The sequence below is a fragment of the Pangasianodon hypophthalmus genome, chromosome 2 (genome assembly GCF_027358585.1).
Source record: "Pangasianodon hypophthalmus isolate fPanHyp1 chromosome 2, fPanHyp1.pri, whole genome shotgun sequence".
Lineage (NCBI taxonomy): Eukaryota > Metazoa > Chordata > Actinopteri > Siluriformes > Pangasiidae > Pangasianodon > Pangasianodon hypophthalmus.
Genome location: NC_069711.1, coordinates 26,164,862 through 26,185,527, shown reverse-complemented (window position 1 = coordinate 26,185,527; position 20,666 = coordinate 26,164,862). Strand labels below are relative to the sequence as shown.

The following is a 20,666-nucleotide window of genomic DNA, read 5'->3' as shown; positions in this document are numbered from 1 at the left end:
TTGACACAAGGCAGGCAGGGTCCCTGGATTCATGCTGTTGGTGCCAAACTCTGACCCTACCATCTGTATGCCTCAGCAGAAATTAAGATCAGGCTACATTTTTCCAGTCTTCAACTGTCGAGTTTTGGTGAGCCTGTGTCCACTGCAGCCTCAGCTTTCTGTTCTTGGCTGACAGAAATGGAACCCAACATGGTCTTCTCCTGTTGTAGCCCATCTACTTCAAGGATCAACATGTGCATTCTGAGATGTTCACCACAATTGTTCAGAGTGGTTATTTGAGTTACTGTAGCCTTTCTGTCAGTTCAAACCAGTCTGACCATTCTCCATTGACCTCTCTCATCAACAAGGCATTTCTGTCCAGAACCGCCGCTCACGGGATGTTTTTCTTTATGGCACCATTCTGAGTAAACTCTAGAGACTGTTGTGCATGAAAATCCCAGGAGATCAGCAGTTATAAAAATACTCAAACCAGCCCGGTTGTCACTAAATATCATGCCACGGTCAAAATGACTGAGATCACGTTTTTTCTCCAATCTGATCGTTGGTGTTAACATTACCCGAAGCTCCTGGTCTGTATCTGCATGATTTTTTGCATTGCACTGCTGCCACACAATTGGCTGATTAGATAATTGCATGAATGAGTAGATGTACAGATGTGCCTAATAAAGTGCTCAGTGAGTGTTTTCAACTTATGAAATCTAAATGATTATTTGTCTCAAACTTTAATTATTAGAACCTGTTAAATATGACACTTGACAGCATTAAACAGGATTTCCCGAACATTAACACCCATTGAAAATAACATTGACAGCATTAAATAGGACTTAATAAACATTAACACCTGTTAAATGTAACACTTGACTAACATTTAAACTTTATTATGACCTGTGGACATTAGTTTGATTGATGATGACATTTGAACTCTACATCTGTAAAACCTGTCAACTTTCATTTGATTGATGATGACACATGGCACATGTTACCCAACACTTATTGCCATAAATCATGAACACCTGTCACCTTTCAAATTTGACAGTTCATGAAAGTTCACCTACAATTCTCTCTAGTGACATAATGATATGATTCAATTCAATTCAATTTTATTTATATAGCACTTTAAACAATGGACATTGTCACAAAGCAGCTTTACAGAAATAAATACAATCAAATTAAATTAAACCAAAATAAATTGTAAATATGTGAATTTATCCCTGATGAGCAAGCCAGAGGCAGTGGCAAGGAAAAACTCCCTGAGACGATATGAGGAAGAAGCCTTGAGAGGAACCAGACTCAAAAGGGAACCCATCCTCATCTGGGTGCTAACAGACTAACAGACAGCAACGGAAGCATAACTTAGAGTGGCATGGGTCTTGGAGAAATACAATAAACCTTTCTCTGAAATAAATGTGTATGAGTGAAGTAATAGATGCCATGACTTGATGGAAAACAAAAAGATTATAGCAAAGATGATAAGATTTAAATTATTATACAACAGCCATGACCACTTGAGGAATTTACCTGTCATCTTATTGCAAGACTACACTAAGAGGAGAAGCCCTTATTTGTCACATATACTGCATTACAGCACAGTTAAATTCTTTTCTTTGCCTATCCTACCTTGTTGAGAAGTTGGTGTTAGAGCACAAGGTCACCCATGACACAGCACTCCTGGAGCAGAGAGGGTTAAGTGACTTGCTAAAGGGCCCAACAGTGGCAGCGCAGGGGCTTGAACCCCTGAGCTTCACAATGGATACATCACCTTATTGATTGTGATGGCACCCCTATCAGGTAAGTACAAATCTAATTGCCTGTACAAGAAATGCCCTTGAAAAGCTGTAAGTCATTGGATGAGGGTATAGAAAGCTTCAGGGTAGGGCCATACTTGTAACTTGTGAGCCATCACTTTCCAATCGCATTCCAGGCCCAGTGTATTGTGCCCATGTTGGCTCCCTCAACTGCTCAGGCTTGTGTTTCCCAAAAGCATCACAAAGTTAAGGTCATTTTTTAAGTGGGAGAGAAGGTGTTCAATGCGATGCTCACGCTACCGTTTAAGGACAATCTTCATGCTGAAACGCTTTTGGGAAGCTTGGCCCAGACAGGATATTGGCATGACCAGTCCTTGCAGCTATCTTTCACCTGACACTAGTTTGAACCCTAAGTCGAAGCCCTGATGTCTTAGTCAGGGTCTCGACCTTAAGCCATTTGAGAAGCTATGGCATGACCTGAAAAGGCTGTTCTTGCAAATATTAATCTGAAAAGGCCTAGTGTTGTAGAGAGTAATGGTTTATGGTTCCTCCTCATTGTTGTGCAAGTCTTATCGGCAGCTACATCAGGGGTTCCCAAACTAGGACTCGTGACTCCACGTGGGGTCGCTTGACTTGTCAATGGGGTCATGAGAGAAACTCTGCATCTCTTGTTTTATTCATTTTTTTTTATATAAATTAATATTAGAAATATCACTCTACTTATGTTAACAGATTTTCTATTTTGAAATGTTACTGGGAGTCACATTAAATTATGCCACATTTAAATGAAGTGTGCATGTACTGTTTAAGTCTTTTCACTAGCAACTAGACAAGCAGCACTAGTGTAGGAATAAAATGGACAAATTTCTCAGTCCATCTACCTCCGCTAAACACACCAGCATTGTGCCCCCAATCACATACGTATGTACTATTTTAGACTGTTATTAAGTACTAGCACTAACCGGTTTCCCTATTACATTATTATTACATTATTATTATTCCCTATTACATTATTATTCTCATTTAGCCTACCGAAAGTTCTGTCTTGCATACCAGTATTCTGGATTTGTAGATTTATAAATAATTTTGAATTTAAGGTCAGAGTTTTTAAATTGAGACACAGCTCAATGACACAGTGAGTAGCACAAGCCAGTCAATGGCAGAATGAGCAAAAAAAACAACAGAGGTAATTAGTCTGTTTCATGTTGCTATGCAAGAAGTCATTTCACAGATTCAGACTGTATGTTCAAATGTTACAACAGTCTTAAAATTTAAATCTTGCATTAAAAAATGAAGGGTTAGGTCAAGGCTTGGGGTCTCAGAAAATGTATAATGCCCATTTTGGGTTGTTTGCCCAAAAAGTTTGGGAACCCCTAAGCTAAACCAGGATGGATAAGGGGGTCCCTGTACATTTTAACCATTTGTTTCTTGCATTAAATTAAAACTTACAAAAATGGAAAAATTACTTGTTTTTTTGTTTTATCTTTTTTCTGTAGCTGAAGAAACAGGAATTCAGTCAGAAAGATCTTTTTCTTTTTAAAGGAAACTACATAGTTGCATTATTTGACAACAGAAAATTTAAATTAATTATAAAAGATTTGTGCTGTGAATTACGTTGTGTGGTCTTGTGTAGGCTAATTATCTATAGGTTAACAAAAAGACTGATGGTGAAGGTGGGGCGAAGAACAGAGGTAGAAACCATATCTGTGGTGGTAACTGCTACATAGCTAAATACAAAGTAGTAGTAAAATAAGTAGCAGATTATAAATTGATTATAAATAAATAATAATCTATTTATAATTTAATTTATATAAATAAAGAGAAAACATTGTTTTAAAAATAATAATAGTAAAACATGATCATCATGTTTAATTAAATAAGCAATGCAATATCAGACAGTCAGCTTGGTGTAGCTTGGTGTTTTGCTTGGTGCTTGGCATTTTGAGAAAATCCCCCCAAAAGGCAAATGTGTATTCCATGAAATAAACTTGATATGCCAACATAATTATTTTTTCTTTTTAAATAAAATCCATGTACAATGTAATAACAGTTCTGGTAAATCTGTCCAATCACTTGTATACTATCAAATAAACAATCATTCCCTTTCTGTGGCTTTGTTGCATTTCTCTGACTGTTTTAAAACTTTTAGAATTATGTAATTCATAATGGTGCAATTGTAGGACAATATTACAAAATTGTGGGGAGTTTACATATCAAGAGTAAACTGTTTCATCATTTTAGCAGGTTGTTACACTATTTGCCCTATAGATGGCAGTCAAAGACCACAAATGATTCAAATCAGCTAAACCAGCATACTGGGGAATCAAATCAACAAACTCTTTTGATGACAACAGAGATTAATTTTTAAAATTTTTAATTATCAGGAACATGTTATATCTACCATAGTATATATTTAATAAAGCCACAAGTGTTTTCATTCTTTAACCAGTTACATGAGTGCCACACTTAGCCACAAAGTTGGAAGCACACAAGTGTATAGTATATCTTTGTATGCTGTAGCATTACAGTTTCCCTTCACTGGAACTAAGGGGCCCAAACATGTTGCAGCATGACAATGCCCCTGTGTACAGAGGTCCATGAAGACATTGCTTGCCAAGGCTGGATTGGAAGAACTCGAGTGTCCTGCACAGAGCCTTGATCTCAACCCCACTGAACACCTTTGGAATGAACTGGAACACCGACTGCACCCCAGACCTCCTCACCCAACATCAGTGCCTGACCTCTCTAATGCACTTGTGGAAGAATGGGCAAATCCCCACAGACATGCTCCAGAATCTAGTGGAAATCCTTCCCAGAAGAGTGGAGGTTTATTATAACAGCAAAGTGGGGACTAAATATGGAATGGGATGTTCAACAAGCACGTATAAGTCTGATTGGTCTGGTGTCCACATATTTTTGGCAATGTAGTGTATACATAAAACAGGGATATTTAAATGTGATTTTAATAAAATGAATAAAAATTTGTATAGTTCACAATGTGCCAAAAAATATAAAAATTTAATCCAGTTCTCATTGTTTTCAGTAAATGCATAAACAGCTACTATTTTGTGAAAATGGGTCTTTGCATTCAGAAATAAGAGGTTCCATCATTTAACATTCTTGAGGATCTTTTTCAGTGACCACTGGCCAGTAGTTTTTGTTCTCTTCATACCATTTAACTGAAAGGAAAGCAGACATTAACAAGACATTAGGCCATCCATGAACTCTGCAGTAAAATTTATGTATTTAATTCTTACGCCCATTATTTGCTAATGCTAAATATTGATCAATAGAAAGTCTTGGAAGAAAAACCTCCAAGACCGCTTAGCTATGTATGTAACAACATAAGGCTAGACATCAAAACATTAGCATAAGCTTAAAGTCATCTCTGTAGCTGCATTTTACCTCTTGTGGAAGGCTGTACAGCCATGGTACTGTAGTTAAAAGTCAATATAATATCACACTTTACTAACATTAGTAACTAGAATTAGTGAAATTATGTAAATGCCTATAAAGTGCAGTCATAGCACCCACATTTATATTGACAATTAAAATGTTTAACAGATTGTTGTTCCAATCTTAAGGTTACAAAACACGGTCCATAATTTGAGCAATAGTATGAGAAGCAAAGGTTATCCCCTTACTTGTCCTTCTGATGCCTTCTTCCCATGGGACCTTTGGCTTCCATCCAAGTTTGTGCATCTTGTCTGAGATCATGGGGTACCTCAGGTCACTGACAGGTCTAAAATGTAAAAATAAAACCTGAAGAAATGTTTTCTCCAAAAGCAATATACATACACCGGTCTAGATCATTGGTGTAGATTTAGAGCCCCAATGAGCAAGCAAGGGTTGACAGTGACGAGGAAAAAGCCTCCCTGAGACGATATTAGGAAGAAAACCTGAGGAACCAGATTCCCCTTTTGGGTGACACTGTATACTGGGATTATAAATCATTAGTCTTCTACAATTATGTACTATTAAGTCAAACTAATTGTGTTGAAAGGATGTTCAGCATGGGCATCATAGTCTTTTTGATTACAGCAGCTGGTCTTAGGGAAAGGTCTACAGTATCCATGTGATATCCACTGAAAACAGGGTGGGAATTGGGCATAAACTGCTTCTGGGAAGTGCAAATTTTAGGGTTTCCCTTCGTTAGTGCTCAGTTTTCGACCACAGTACATTGTTGGATGAAAATGTTTGGTTGAAAGACTATTCTCAACACACCAGTGATACTGAACTGTATATCCCCTGTGGAGTCCGTGAATCATAGTTGGGTACCATTATCAAAGTTATTTTATTCACTTTTAGCTCATAGTCTCATTTATCAATCTTTACATAAAGTTGTATGTAAATGTTTGCATAAGCCAAACCAAACTAAAAATTTTCCGCCAGATTTACGCAAGTTCGTTTTTTTTTTTTAATAAAAAAAGACTGGTTTTCACAAAATTTTATTTTACACAATTAAATAATAAGCCTATTTTTCTATTTAAATCATGTCCTTAAATAAAATTTGTTCATATAAGAAATCCATGCTGAGGAGGTATGTGGATTTTTATTATTATTATTAGCAGTTTAAAGGGTCCCTGGCTACAAAAGGTTTGAGAACCCCTGATGTATACCATCAAATGGACCACAGTAGGTAATTGTATACCTATTGTATACCAATCACAGTAGGTAATTGTATACCTTTGTACACCTATCTACAAAATTAGTGAACAAATTTATCTATACAGTAAGTATACCTAACAAACACTGACTGTATTAATAGCACTGTACACACAATCAGTCTATATACATATTTTATGAAGATATATTCTATATAAAAGCATGTACAAAGACTTGTTTCATACACACCTGTCATCAACAAATAGTAGCCAATCATCCAACTCGTCATTAGAAGCATTTTTCACCTAGGAAATAATTACAATAATAATTATATTAATAAATATAATTAAGTGCACTCATATAAATGTTAAATGAGATTCAAAACATTTAGTTTATTTTATATGCTTACAAATTAAAATAAATTAAAAATCTAATTAAGTTAGTAAACCCTCAGATAAAAAGCCAGCCATTATCAGTAGATTGTTATGTTCCTACTGATTAGCATTACAGCTCACAGCATGGCTAAAGGATGAACAGATAAGAAAATATGATGGATAAACAGAAGCCCAAAAGGGCCTGTACCATAAAGACAAGAGTGCTATTAAATTTCAAAACAGGTGGTCAGGGTAGGCCAGCATATCACCCGGACAGCTCTGCCAGCAATAAAGTGCATTTTACAATAAAAAATGGCCGAGATGAGCCCTCAGCATCACCAGGCACCCAATCCACCAACTGTTTACTCTACTACCGTCTGGTTGGAGGTACCAGACTATTCAGTCATGCACAGCCAGACTGAGGAACAGCTTTTACCTCAGAATTTTATCAAAGAATGTTATGTTCTACAAGAATGTTATCAATTCTCTTCATTGCATATAGAATATAGGTGCTATTTTTATAGAAGAGAAAAAATGCTGAGAGGAATGCAGCCATGTAAAATCTGACAAAAGAAATTACCATCTTCACCAGTTCTCTAGCCAGCTGTATGATTGCAATTTCAAAGTTTGCTGCAATGTTGTAAATCTCTCCCATGATGCCCCTCTTCATGAGTATCAAGAGTGCCTCAGTCACGTCATCTACATAGAGAAAGTGACGGGACTGGAGGCCTGTCCCCTGAATAGTACTATATGGAAGAGAACAGAACTCTATTTGCTTAGGTAATAGTTCTTTTAATTCTAATGTAAGAAATACACTCTCACCATTTTTGGTCCTGTTGTAAGAGAAATAAAAATCTTGGAATAACCTGGAAAAAAAAAAGAATTGAGACAAAAATAGCTGTACACGTTTAATGATTACTCATAAAGAAGCAGAAAACAATTAACAAAATCCAACATTTTGCATACCTTTTCATGATATTGCCGTGGTCCATATACATTACTGCTCCTTGCAATTACTACAGGGAGCTAAAATATATAGAACATAAAACAACACTCAAACCTCAGTGAAATATAAGCGATATGATTAATAAACAGTGAGGACACTATATAAACCAATACTATATTAATACCTTGTGATTTTTCCAGTACGACATCACAATGTTTTCAGCAGCAGCTTTTGATGTTGAATATGGATTGGTTGGCCGTTTTGGGCTCGATTCATCAAAATACTGCCAAAAGAAGATAACCAGGATTAAACAGGTTACATTTCAACCAAACAAAAGGACTTTCAAAACAAGGCATGACTAATATGTTAGGGTCATCAGTTCACTCATTTACAGTTTTCATCCAGTCAAAATGATCTGTGTGGCAATAATTATTAAATATTCAGATGACACTACTGTGGTAGGCTTGATTTACAGCAGTGGTGAGACAGTCTAGAAAACATCTGCTTGTGGACTGATGCACTGAAAACAACCTTTATTTAAACATCAGCAAGATTAAGGAACTGATTGTTGACTTCAAGAAGCTGAATGTGAATCAATAGAAGTGCCACAGAGAGAGTACACAGCTTCATGTTCCCCGTTCACATAACTCAAGATCTCTCACGGACCCTCCACACCTCCATCCTCACCAAGAAAGTCCACCAATGCCTTCACTTCCTCAGGAGGCTGTGGAAGCTAGTTATGGCAAAATGAAGCTTTCTGAAGCAATAAAGCTTTCCTCCCAAATGTATGGAAAAATGGTTCATTAAGTGAAGCTTTTCAAAACAGGTGCTTGCTAGTGGCATATGGTAGGCAAAACAATGAAGGGTTTGCACTTCTTTTGAATCAATTTCCAAAGCAGTTACATGTTTGTGCTGAAAAGAAGCTTCAGAAGTCATCAGTCATGTGGTTTTGGCAGAACAAATCGAGCACCGATATAGTGTTTTGAAGCAAAGTTTTGTTTTTTTTGACTCACACCTGGGAGCTTTAGAATCAAGGGAGACCTCCCAAGAGGAAGCTCAACCTGCACCCAGACGACTAGCTGCATTGCATTCATCTCCACTGTTTGGAAACTGTATGTTTGTATATGTCCTTTATGCCAAAGTTCTTCTTAATATTGATCTTGACGTGGTTAAATCCATGAGAATACTGTTGCTAAACAAGGTTTAGCTAGCTAGCCCCTGGTTATTTAGGTTTTCCCACAACAAGTTAAAGCCATAGAAACTTTGGACTTTGCCAAATGTCAATATTTCCCTGAGATGTGTTGGAAAAGTAAAAGTTACACTTAGCATAGACACCAAATTGAACTTCTGCGGGTTCTGCATATTGAGGAATGTTTGCATTGCAATAATTGTAAACTCTGAGCTTGTTGAATATTTAGGCTTCCCAAGCGAATTCACACAGAGTGAACCATTCATATAGAATCTTCTTTTAAACACAGTGAACATGACCCCCATTTGAATGTAACACTAGTTAAATTTGCTAGCCCATCAATGCTCCTTCTGTAATTTACAATCCTGGTATTTATAAAAATATAGAATGCAAGTTCCACTTTTGAATGGCTTTGAATACTTATCCACAATACTTCCTACTGTGTGACTAGACAACATGACAGGTATTAAGGAGTTCCTAACAAAATAGAATTAATTAGTGTATATATGATTCTAAAGACACAAATTTGAGCTTACAGACAACTGAGATTTACGTTCACTGAAGTGCAACTGACCTTGTCCAGACTGTCTCCGTACACCTCATCAGTGCTCATATAGATGAATCTTTCAACTCCAGATTCACATGCTGCTTGGAGTAGTACAGCTGTGCCAGCTGTATTCACATGCATGAACTGGGATGGATACAGGAAGGAATTCTCTAAGGGATAATTAAAAAAAAAAAAAAACACTGTGCATGGGCATATATACGCATTTCAGGGAATGCAAAGGTAACAGGAATGACTTTTGCCTGTATTATGTAATAGAATCTCCAGGCCATTACTCACCAACATGTGATTGAGCAGCACAATGAAAGACAATGTCTATATTTTCAGTAGAAAAGATATGATCAACAAAGTATTGGTCACATACATCCCCCTGTTGTGAGAGGGACAAAATATAATTAGAAGTTGGAGAACAGGAATTTTCTACATCAATCACTGCTTGTTACATATGAGATCACTTGTCATGTACACATGTATTGAGTACACAGAATATTTTGTAGCAAACTGAAGCAAAAGCAGTTGTCAAAGGGTTTAAATGAAAGGCAAAATTTATCATGAAATTAAAGAGCAAAATAAATGTTACCCCTGACATTTGTTTAAAAAAAAAAAAAAAAAAAAAACACTACTAAACAGGACACTGGTGAACATAACCTGACTTAGCAATTTCCCAATCCTGGTATGTTTACTGAAGTAAAAAAAAATCAGTAGTACTTCTGAGTATGTCCAAATGGATTCTTAAGTTACTCGCCTGAAACCTTATAGGTGTACTTGGCATTATTGCAGTTCTCAAATCTAATGATCAGCCATCAGTGAATATATACACCTCTAAAAGGTCAGTCAGCCTGTTGAGGCATGTCACTGGTCCATTATATTAATAACATTGTTTAGTCAGCAACTTTGCATGCAAAATCAAAATTCTGCCATGGAGTAAGAAACTGCGGCAAACTAAGAAGCTTTGTAAAAATGGATCGTAAGGTGGGTGAGGAAGGAAAGCTTGTTCTGAACAACTCTCTACAAATGGATCCTTTCAAGCTTCCACTTTAGTCTGGCATTTGCTGAATAAAGGCTCTTTGTGGACATCATCACTGAGAAAGCTGGTGCACACAGTAATACAGCAGCAATATCTTTATTTAAACAGCTAAATGAATGTTGATGACAGTGTGAAGAAAAGTGGGTCACAATACAGCTCCCAAGTGTAAGACTTACCTGAATAAATTTGTAAGTACTTGTGTTCTCAAGATAAATGAGATTCTTCAAACTTGAGCAATAGTTCAACTAAAACAAATAAGACAAACAACATTTTAAGTCTAGTAAAACTGTGGCTGATGTACTCCAGATGAACGCTCACATGGTTTTAAATAAACTGAAGAAGAAAACTCACTGAATCAACATTGATGATTCGCCACAGAGGATATCTTGCAGCCAAAAGTAAGATCAGATGTGACCCGCTAATTGGGGAAATAAATGATTAATGTGGCAAAATACAATATATATTTATAAACAAACAATAAATAGTAATAAATAGCACTTACATGAATCCAGCGCCCCCAGTAACAAGAACAGTCTTAGAGGCCAGCTGTGGTTTGTTGCTGTCAGACTCACTCTCACTGTTCTCTGACATTTCTCCACAAATTTCTTAATAATTCTTTTAGTATTTCAGTTGGTTTAGAGCTAATGATGTCTTCCTCACTAAAGTTTTAGCTCGCAGCAACCTCTCCATGAAGCTGTGGTCCACCATCTCAGCCTCTTTCAGTGTCTCAAGTCTAAGTCTAATTTACAGTAGTAGTAAATGCAACATGGAAAAACAACACAAGTAACACGGTCTGCTGTAGCACTGTAACACTGTATACAGTTAGCTACAAAGCTAATACGCTCTAAAATAATCACATCAACGTAATCACCATAACTCTCTTCACTCTCTGGCGACTATACAAATGTTTCCTCGCAATAATTAAACCGTGGTGTCAGTTAATAAAGTTAATAAATCAAACCACGACATACTTTCCTAGTTGGTGTCTGGTCGCCAATATCACAAGCAATCTTTCCGACCCACTGAAACGCTTTCCGGCAGCGCTGACACGTATCACATTTGTTGCCAGCGTTACCCAAAATCCTCTTCCCTCCTTCACTGCCTTTCCATTGGCTCTACTACTGCGCGCTCTCGACATCCTACTCATATGATTGGTCTGCAAGTCTGTTAATCAATGAGGTAGCTGCAGGGACGTGTAATCTTCATTCATTGCGGAAAATAAGGGATTTTATGGAGGAGTGATGACACAATGTATGCGATTACAATTATTCTGATCGCTTTTGTGCACAGTTACTGTCCTGCTGATGGGAAAACTGTATCGGGAATGTTTCGAAGCCATATAGCGAGGGAAAACAATGGGCAATATATCACAAGATTTCTCTACCACGGTGAGTGATTGGATTCAAATTTACTGTCGTTTTAAGATCACAATAATGCTATTCTCTATGCTAACTTTTTAACTTTTTAAATGCATATCAAGTTTCAGACACTTGTATAGACAGAAAAGGGTAGAACACATTTGGGCAGTGCAGGCTGTTGTGATTTCAGCTAATGGCTGTGAGTCTGGACTTCCAAGGATTGTGGTAAGTTTATAAGGTGGATATCAGTATAAGTTAATTTAGCTACATGTGTCTCTCTCTGTGGTGTGTCTAGGGGAGAATGGCTTGATGGCTTACCGTCTGGAGAATGTGCCCTTGGCAGTACATAAAGAGGCCAGACTTCTGCTGTTTCAGGGCATCCAGGGCTTTGAAAACCTCAGCTGTCTGGACAGAGTGTCAGGAGCCCAGCTTGCCAGTAAGTTCAGTCTCCTTATTATGTGATGGCACAAAAAAATACTTTCCAGCTGTTTGATATGATATGGTCTTCTCCATAGTATCTATCTATAATGTTATTTAGGAATCAGATTGACATTAGCTTAAATGTTATCCACTTATTATTACAGGGAGTGATATTTGGCTAAACTAACACTTTCAAATGGCCAATAGATGTACTGTGTATCACTAGAAGATCCTTAAGGCTTCTCATCCTGTCACTGGCTAAATGATCCTAAGCGATGACCGGACATCTATACACGTCATAGAAGCTTTGAGCGTTTATACTAGAGGGAAATTTAAAGCATGCAAGTCTCTTGATGCTTACAACTTTTTTGTTTGTGGGCAAGTTTAAGAATGTTATACAACTACAACATCAAGGAAATCATCGTGACACTGAAAGCTGAGGTGCTGCCCAACCAGTTGCCATAAACTTCTTTGTAAGCTGAAGAAAGTTTTAGCTAGTTAAATGTGTCCATTATAGTCAACTCCTCAGTAAGAACATGACCAAGCTCTCAGGTATTAGTATAGTTCATGAACAAGTATATTTTAGCCCAAAACCTGGTTGCCTCTGCCAGGAGGTTGTGACTTTGCCTTAGACATATTTTTCAAGAAAACAATGATATCAGTGCATCCTGAATGATACTGAGCATTGGTATTAAGACTAATACTTTCCTGAAACACTGGAACTGTGTCTGAGTCAACATATTTTTTGATAAAATCCACTGACTCTGATGTCAGTATCGGATTAGTATTGGGCATTGACCAACAATCAGAGCCAATACTCCCATACCAGTGTTGTATCAAAACTGTAAAAAAGTAGGTTCAGTGCATCCCTATTAATATTGCCAAACAGGCAACTAGATCAACACAGAAATAGTTGCAGGAACACAAGATGCTCACATTTATTTCTCTGATCAGTTAGGAGATATAGGAGGTGGATTTGTTGCAGAGATTCAGTGACCAGAATACTTAACAATTAAGCATTTATTCAAATTGTTTGTGACTGTGTTTTGAGTATAGATTTTACAGATGTTAAATATTTACATTAATATCTGTTTAAATATTTTAGTATTTTACATATTTTATTAATTATTATTAAGCGTGACCATACGATCAATCATGTATAAATTGTCACATTTCTAATACTTGTTCAGTAACCCTGAGCACAGAGGAACACAATCAGACCATACCACGACTGGCCAGACCCCAGGCCTGGCATGTGATATATGCAGACCGTTACACCTGCCAGGAAGAGGAGCTTGATGGTGTGCTGGAGGATGTGGGCTTCCAGCTCACCATGCTAAACCCAGACTCAGCAGGGAACCCAACGGACCACTTCAGTGCTGAGGAGGCCGGTGAGGAAGCTATATCCTGTATACAACAATTTAAACCTGAACTTATATGAATACATATAGTACATACAAACAAAGTTACCATATTGTCAGATATCTTAAAATAAATATTAAAATATAGAATTCTTCTTCTTAATAATAATAATAATAATACATTTACGGCATTTGGCAGATGCCCTTATCCAGAGCAACTTACATTTATCTCATTTATACAACTGAGCAGTTGAGGGTTAAGGGCCTTGCTCAAGGGCCCAGCGGTGGCAGCTTGGTGGTGCTGGGGATTGAACTCATGACCTTCTGATCAGTAGTCCAGCATCTTAACCACTGAGCTACCCCTGCCACTACTAGTACCACTATTATTATTATTATTATTATTATTATTATTATTATTATTATTATTATTATTATTATTAATAATAATAATAATAATAATAATAATAATAATAAAAGTTGTAGTTGTAGTAGTATTAACAGGAATAACAACATGCATTTTCTTTTAAATATTCAGTGTACAGAATAAATCCACTTCACTAATGGCTTTTGCTGTCACAGACAAATCTGGATCTGACATGGAGAACCCATATTATCTCAAAATTATATTGGGATAATATCGTAGTGTGTAACAAGTAATAATGTTAAAAGACCGCTGTGATTGCACAGTCGAAAACTAGCTTTAGTCTGACTTGCATGTAATTCGAAGAGTTATATTTTGCATTACGTTGCAATTACGATATGCATTACATTGCATTATGATTTGATCACATTGTTAGATAGTTACAACTGAAGCACTTAAAAAATACAGGAAGAAATACATAGCTAAAAACACAGGTTACACAAAACTGCAGCTTTTACACAAAATCACTTACACTGCAAATATTATACATATACATAGTATAAATATAATAAAATTTTCTTAAAACTAAGAAAAAAGAATTTTACCTCAGGTGATGAGACAGAAACTGATGCACATAATCAAAATGAGAACTAGAGATGGCAGGATACCATTTCTTCTTTTCCGATACCAATACAGATATTGAAACCTTTAGTGTATTTTTTTTTTAAACTACCAAGCTTTAAAATGATTTTCTTTAACTGAAGCACTTAAAAAATACAGAAAAAATAAATAAATAAAAAAACTACTTTCACTCCACAGCTTTTACACAAAAAAATACTTACATTGCAAATATGATTGATATATTATAAATTTCCAAATAGAAATGCTTAATTAATTATAATTTGGCAGGAGAATTGTTTTTATATGAGTAGAGTAGGTTACAAATGTAGAGGTAGGTGAGGCATCTTTCAGAGGAACTGGGAATCTTTAAATGCAATTTTCATTTTTCACTTTTAGGGGTAATCAGATTTACTTTTGGTGGCGATAAATATAATGTAAAGGGAATCATTTAAGTTTAGGAAAGTCTGTATTTGACCTGTGAACAGTTTTCTCAGGCACGCACATAAATATTAACAACTAGGCAGCAAAAAATTGAAAGAAAAGGAAGCGCTGAAAAAATATTTATGGACATTGAAATGGTTCAGCAAATGTGGGCAGTTTTTGTTTCACAAAGCTGGACATTTTCTCTCATCTGTTCCATTGGATTCAAACTCTTTAACATTCATGTGACACAATAAAGCCGGTTACTTGTGCAGCCTACAACACGTGATTATGGTTACTGAACAACAGCACCAAGTTGCTGCTAAAAAGTTACAGATTGGCGTTAACTGATATTGCTACTGCATACTGTTTTCCATGCAAAACAGGGAACAGTAGGATACACAAGGCTTTTTTAGAAATCAGATCATGACACTGCTCACACTACACAATATTTCATGCAATTTTCTAACAAAAGCCCGCAGTAATTTCAACTGGGTGCCTACTTACATAATTTGTAATGTCAGTGACACTGGCACTGCGGATTTTAAGTGCTATTGAAAGAACTCTTACTGGACGGCCATAAGATATTGTGTTGCTTTTGCTTCTTTTGTGTTAAATGTGTTTTCTCATAAGGGTATCATAGAGAAAAGTGTGACACTGCTGGTCCTTTTGCTGTCCTCAGGTTTGCACAGCTTTTTCTTCTTGCTGATTCTGGCCTATTTTGTGGCCTCCTGTATCTACATGCAGCCCCTGTGGCAGGCTTTGCATAAGGGAGGTCCCATGCACACGGTGCTGAAGGTCCTGTCTACAGCTCTGTTCCTGCAAGGTCTATCTGTGCTCTTGAACTACATCCACATGGCCAAGTGAGACTGACTGCTGACATTAGCTGTGTATTCTCTTTCTATCAGTGGAGGTCAGTGGCGGTAATTATGTCATGTTTATTCTGCAGGTATGCTAGAGATGGAGTGGGAACACCTCTAATGGGCAACCTAGCAGAGTGTAAGTCATCCTCTTCATTAGATGTTTACACATCATTAACTGTTAATAATAGCTACTGTTACTGTATTTCTGAAATCCCTCACAAATGAACAATTGTTTTGTAAATAAAATTACTGTCAGTACTGTTGCTCTATTTGTATGTGCTTGTGTCTGTCTGTGTGTAGTCTGTGACATGGTGGCTCAGGTGCAGATGCTATACATGCTGCTGAGTCTGTGTATGGGCTGGACACTGAGCCGAGGCAGGAAATCCCAGAGTAAACCACTGCAGTGGGACTCCTCTCCCATGTCCACTGCTCTTGCTCTTGGAGGAGTTATTACACAGGTCAGACTACAGCCAGTTAATAACCTATAAAGAAATGCTTCGAGCAAAATTGCTAATGTTAATAATAGATTAGACAACGTGGATGTTTAAGCACTATTCAAAGAAGATTGATTCAAATTCGAAATAATAAACAGTGTAGTGTGCCGATAACTGTAAATTAAATTACTGATTCAGTCCTCAGCACTCATTATGACTCCATCCAAATGAATGATAACATAATGCCCTCCACAGTAAAGTACTTTAAATTTAAGCCAGCTGCCTTTAACTAATAACTGACACTCAGGGAGATTTAACAACTATAAAACTAAAGCAGCTTACCAAAAAGTAGGCCTTTTAAATGTTGACTTTAACTCAGTTTAATTTCCTTACACCTGTTGCCTTGTAGGGAGCACTGCTGATCTGGGAGCAGTTTGAGGACACCGAGCACCACAGTTATCATGGTCATCACAGTGTACCTGGGTTACTGCTAATGGTGTTACGTGTTTCTCTCGCACTGATACTTGCAACAGTATTGTACCAGATTATCTCTGCAGAGCGGAGCACACTCAAAAGGGACTTCTATCTCAGCTTTGCCAAGGTAAATCACTTCAGTTTATTTCAGAATGACTACACTTGAGCAGATTCACAGAGGTCAGACATGATTGAGAAGGCACTAAGTAACTGTGTTGAAGGGGTCTTTGAATAAGGAGCAAATTTTCAAAGTGCTAACATTGTTCAAATAAACATAATCAGTTTGTGGACACCTGACCAATCTCTCACACACACATGTGCCTGATGAACATCCTATTCCAGATTTTGTTTCCCCCTTTGCTATTATAATAACCTCAACTTTTCTGGGATGGCTTTCCACTGGATTGGCACTCGTGTTCCTCCACTCCAACCTTGGCTGGAACAGGTTCGGGTCCCTTAGTTCCAGTGAGTGGAGATCATAATGCTACAGCATACAAACACATTCTAGACAGTTGTGTGTTTCCAACTTCATGGCAAAAGTTTGGGGAAGAAGCACATATGAGTGTAATGGTCAGGTGTCCAAAAACCTATGGCCATATAGTGTATTAAATCAGTCAAACCAGCATCAGCTCCTGAACATGGATTTGGTGGGGCAGGACGACATTAATAATGACATAGCCTCAAACAAAATTAAGTCGAGAGGCTAGAAATTGACTTATGGCATATATACTATTTAGTGAATTTTTTGAGTAGCCTCATAATAGGCAGTTGAGAGTACATCATAGACACACTATCTGCGCCCACACTTTGCATTTGAATTGTTGTGTTTTGAAATTTATTAAATTTAATTCCAATTATTTGCTGTGAGACAAGATCTTGGTGGCTGCAAAGTATTTTTAAACTAGCCCACTGTGGCATCCCAGTTGTTGTTGTTATTATTATAAGGAAAGGAAACCTGATGTATTCGGGATGCCTGATGATTGCACACAGCACACTAGGGAATACTGTGTATGGCACATTGCAGATTGAGGCATACTAGATCAGCATTTATTTTGTCTTAATTGAATGACTGGTCTTATTTGTCTTAATTTATGGATTTGAGCTTGCTTTCAAATTATTATTATTATTTTTTTTTTAAGATATTTGCTGAGATTCGTTCTAGTTATATTTGATATTTTTATACTTTGATAGAAGTCTGTCTGTCATGTATGATATGGGTAGGCTTTTAAAACTTGGGTTTTATGCATTTACATCTATTAATTGTGAATTCTGTCATGTTCTTAAGTAATGAAAAAATGTGTTGTCTTAGGGTTGTTTCCTGTGGTTTCTGTGTCACCCAGTCCTTGTTCTCCTTTCCATCCTATTCGGTGAGCATCAAAAGGAAAAGGTAAGAGAGCTACCACTGGCACTATGATTTCAAGAAATTTTAAGAAAATAAAAGAGAACATCAAAATGAGCTTCTGTACATATTTTTGCTGGTTGTGTTTTAGGTCATAACCATTGGTGTGATTCTGTGCCAGTCCATCTCAGTGGTGATCTTGTATAGGCTATTCCTCTCTCGTAGTCTTTACTGGGAAGTGTCATCACTTTCCTCTGTGACACTCCCACTAACCATGTCCAGAAACCTGCGGGGACGATACTGAAGAGCAGTACTGATACTGCCCTATTGATGCCTATTTGTAAGGAGCACAGGGCCACTCCAGAAGAAGCACTTTGCTGATAGATGGAGCAAGAGGTGTGTAGGGAGCAAAATCACATGTATTACCACGTGTACATGTTACCTTATATCTGATGTACCTTACCTTATGATATACCTTACGTTATATCATATGCAATGTTGCAGGGCAGAAATAAGATACAACTCCTGGGCCCTTCTGAAAAATAAGCACCTGTACAATGTAAAGAGATGGACATGTAGGACTGAGTTTTCCTTTTATGTTGCAGACTAACAATGTTTCATCTATTTAAGAAGCCCCATAAACTAAAAAAAGGACATTTGTAGATAAGCATGTAGATGATGGTGCTGATACATGGAAAGGTCATATTATTGGTATGTCCATCCTTCCAACCTTATTTATAAGACATTCTGTATTTTATCTGGTCTAATGGTCTATCTGTTAAGGTTACAAACTACAGACTGATGACAAATTAAATGAAATATCAGCACCTCTGTTATCAGAGATATTTTGCTGGCATGGTTTGGCTCCACTTACTCTGTTATAGGAAAGAGTAACTAAAAATTATTACAACGTTATTGTGACTGATAACCTTTATCCTATGATGAAACATTTCTGTGTTCACCGATGGGAGTGGTCTCTTCTAGGAGGACAATATCTCCCATCCACAGGACACAAAGACTCACTGAATGGTTTGATGAGCATGAAAATGATGCAAATCTATGGCCTTCACAGTCACCACACCTCAACTCAATTAAAGACCTTTAGGAGATTTTTAAGTGACATGTTAGAGTGCAGTCTATACCACTACTATCAAAACAGCAACTAAGGTTTGGAAGAATAGTGTTCATCCCTTCACTACAGTTCCAGATACTTGTAAGAATCTAGAAGAGCACTGAAGCTGTTTTTATGACTTGTGGTGGCCCAACACCTTACTAAGACACTTTATGTTGTTTTGTTCCTTTATATTAATATCTATCTCTTTAGATGGCATCTAAACATATAGTTTTAAATAGCTGGAACATGGGACTGGTTTAAGGTGGCACAGTGGCCCCTAGGTGTGAATTGAGTATGTGTACAGTGCTCTGTGATGGACAGGTGTCCCATCCAGAGTTTATTTCATCCTAGGCTCTGGATATACTGTGACCCTGACAAAGAAAAGGTGGTTACTGAAAATGCATGTTACTGGTTCAGTAACATTCCATAAAGTATTATGGAATCCCACTATGAAAGATCTTCCATGTGATTATTACAACAGTGATTTACATTAAATCTCAGGTCTGTTTATTGGGGGGAAAAAGCCATGAATAAAGATTTTTGACTGTACAGAGCAATGGTGTACATACGCATTTGCACACAAAACTAATATGGTCACAAGCAAGGTTTTTTAAAACTAAACTTAAATAAAGATGCCAAAGTTTGTTGTCTGAATTACTAAGTACAGTGAATATTGTATGTGGTTTGATGTTCATTTTCACAAGTGCCTGAAATGACAATCACTTTTCCAGTGAAAAAAGTCTAATGTTTTTGCTCTGTTTATGATGAATAAAAACAGAGAATATTTATTGTTAAACTGGGTACACTTCATAAGCAAAAGACCTGTGTCTGTTATGGGAGGTAATGATATGTCTAGCTATGTCTATGTTGATACACAAGAGTATTGCTTTACAAGAGCTTATTATACCTGGCTGTCACCACTGGGGAGCACTATGTAGCAGCTGTTCATCGATTACAGCATGTCCTTATTAGAGGTAAAACACTCCATGAACCTGCCTTTAAAACTGCAGTTGAGTGCAAACGTCTGCATGCTCTTAGAAACAAAAAAACAAACAAAAATTTATTTATACTATCAGGACATTTAATGTCTTAGGTGTCATTGAGTCCAAAATCTCAAAGTGCTCAAAGGATTAAAGGTAAAAACAAAGTTACATGTCCAAGAAGTCAACTATATAAAGAGAATAACAGTGCGTTGTGGGACATCATATTGCACTTCTTAGGCTCTGAACAATCTCCACTCATGCTACTAAATTGGTGATCTGTCACGATGTAAACCAGATTAAAACTTATCTGTTTAAACCAATTGTATCCTTAATTGTACTCACCTGTCTATTAAAAATATGGCACATGCAGGGAAGGTAACACTTGAAATGGGTCTATTCCTGTTAACAGCTGAATAATTTATATGAATCATGCTACAGCAATTACAATAAGAGGATAATTCGTGTAG

At 37.0% G+C, this 20,666-nt stretch overlaps 2 protein-coding genes across 3 annotated transcripts; one reads left to right on the top strand and one right to left on the bottom strand.

Annotated features, from left to right (window-relative positions):
- Positions 1-4,102: 4,102 nt before the first annotated feature.
- Positions 4,103-11,542, bottom strand: LOC113538206 (dTDP-D-glucose 4,6-dehydratase). Of its 2 annotated transcripts, XM_026933107.3 has the most exons (13): positions 11,423-11,542; positions 10,954-11,190; positions 10,803-10,869; positions 10,628-10,696; positions 9,704-9,794; positions 9,434-9,576; positions 7,855-7,953; positions 7,691-7,750; positions 7,547-7,590; positions 7,305-7,470; positions 6,600-6,655; positions 5,390-5,487; positions 4,103-4,924 (listed from the first exon to the last, which is right to left on the bottom strand). In XM_026933107.3, the coding sequence occupies exons 2-13, from the start codon at positions 11,040-11,042 to the stop codon at positions 4,857-4,859; spliced, it is 1,050 nt and encodes a 349-aa protein (XP_026788908.2). In that variant the 5' UTR covers positions 11,043-11,190; positions 11,423-11,542; the 3' UTR covers positions 4,103-4,856. The 2 variants fall into 2 exon arrangements, with proteins under 2 accessions (XP_026788908.2, XP_026788906.2); XM_026933105.3 differs by having other exon boundaries at positions 10,954-11,465.
- Positions 11,543-11,595: 53 nt separating this feature from the next.
- gpr180 (G protein-coupled receptor 180) lies at positions 11,596-20,012 on the top strand. Its single transcript, XM_026933130.3, has 9 exons — positions 11,596-11,839; positions 12,105-12,245; positions 13,420-13,620; positions 15,675-15,855; positions 15,942-15,991; positions 16,156-16,313; positions 16,699-16,890; positions 18,073-18,150; positions 18,254-20,012. The coding sequence occupies exons 1-9, from the start codon at positions 11,701-11,703 to the stop codon at positions 18,404-18,406; spliced, it is 1,293 nt and encodes a 430-aa protein (XP_026788931.2). The 5' UTR covers positions 11,596-11,700; the 3' UTR covers positions 18,407-20,012.
- The last annotated feature ends 654 nt before the right edge of the window (positions 20,013-20,666 follow it).

What these genes read in the sequence shown, in the direction of transcription:
- gpr180 (XM_026933130.3), top strand. Translation starts at nt 11,701, where the DNA reads ATGTATGCGATTACAATTATTCTGATCGCTTTTGTGCACAGTTACTGT. An exon ending in CTTCAGTGCTGAGGAGGCCG is followed by an intron (nt 13,621 to 15,674) that starts GTGAGGAAGCTA and finishes TGCTGTCCTCAG; the next exon opens with GTTTGCACAGCTTTTTCTTC. An exon ending in GTGAGCATCAAAAGGAAAAG is followed by an intron (nt 18,151 to 18,253) that starts GTAAGAGAGCTA and finishes GTTGTGTTTTAG; the next exon opens with GTCATAACCATTGGTGTGAT.
- LOC113538206 (XM_026933107.3), bottom strand. Translation starts at nt 11,042, where the DNA reads ATGTCAGAGAACAGTGAGAGTGAGTCTGACAGCAACAAACCACAGCTG. An exon ending in CTAGAGAACTGGTGAAGATG is followed by an intron (nt 6,656 to 7,304) that starts GTAATTTCTTTT and finishes ATTATTTCCTAG; the next exon opens with GTGAAAAATGCTTCTAATGA. An exon ending in AGAAGGCATCAGAAGGACAA is followed by an intron (nt 4,925 to 5,389) that starts GTAAGGGGATAA and finishes CTTTCCTTTCAG; the next exon opens with TTAAATGGTATGAAGAGAAC.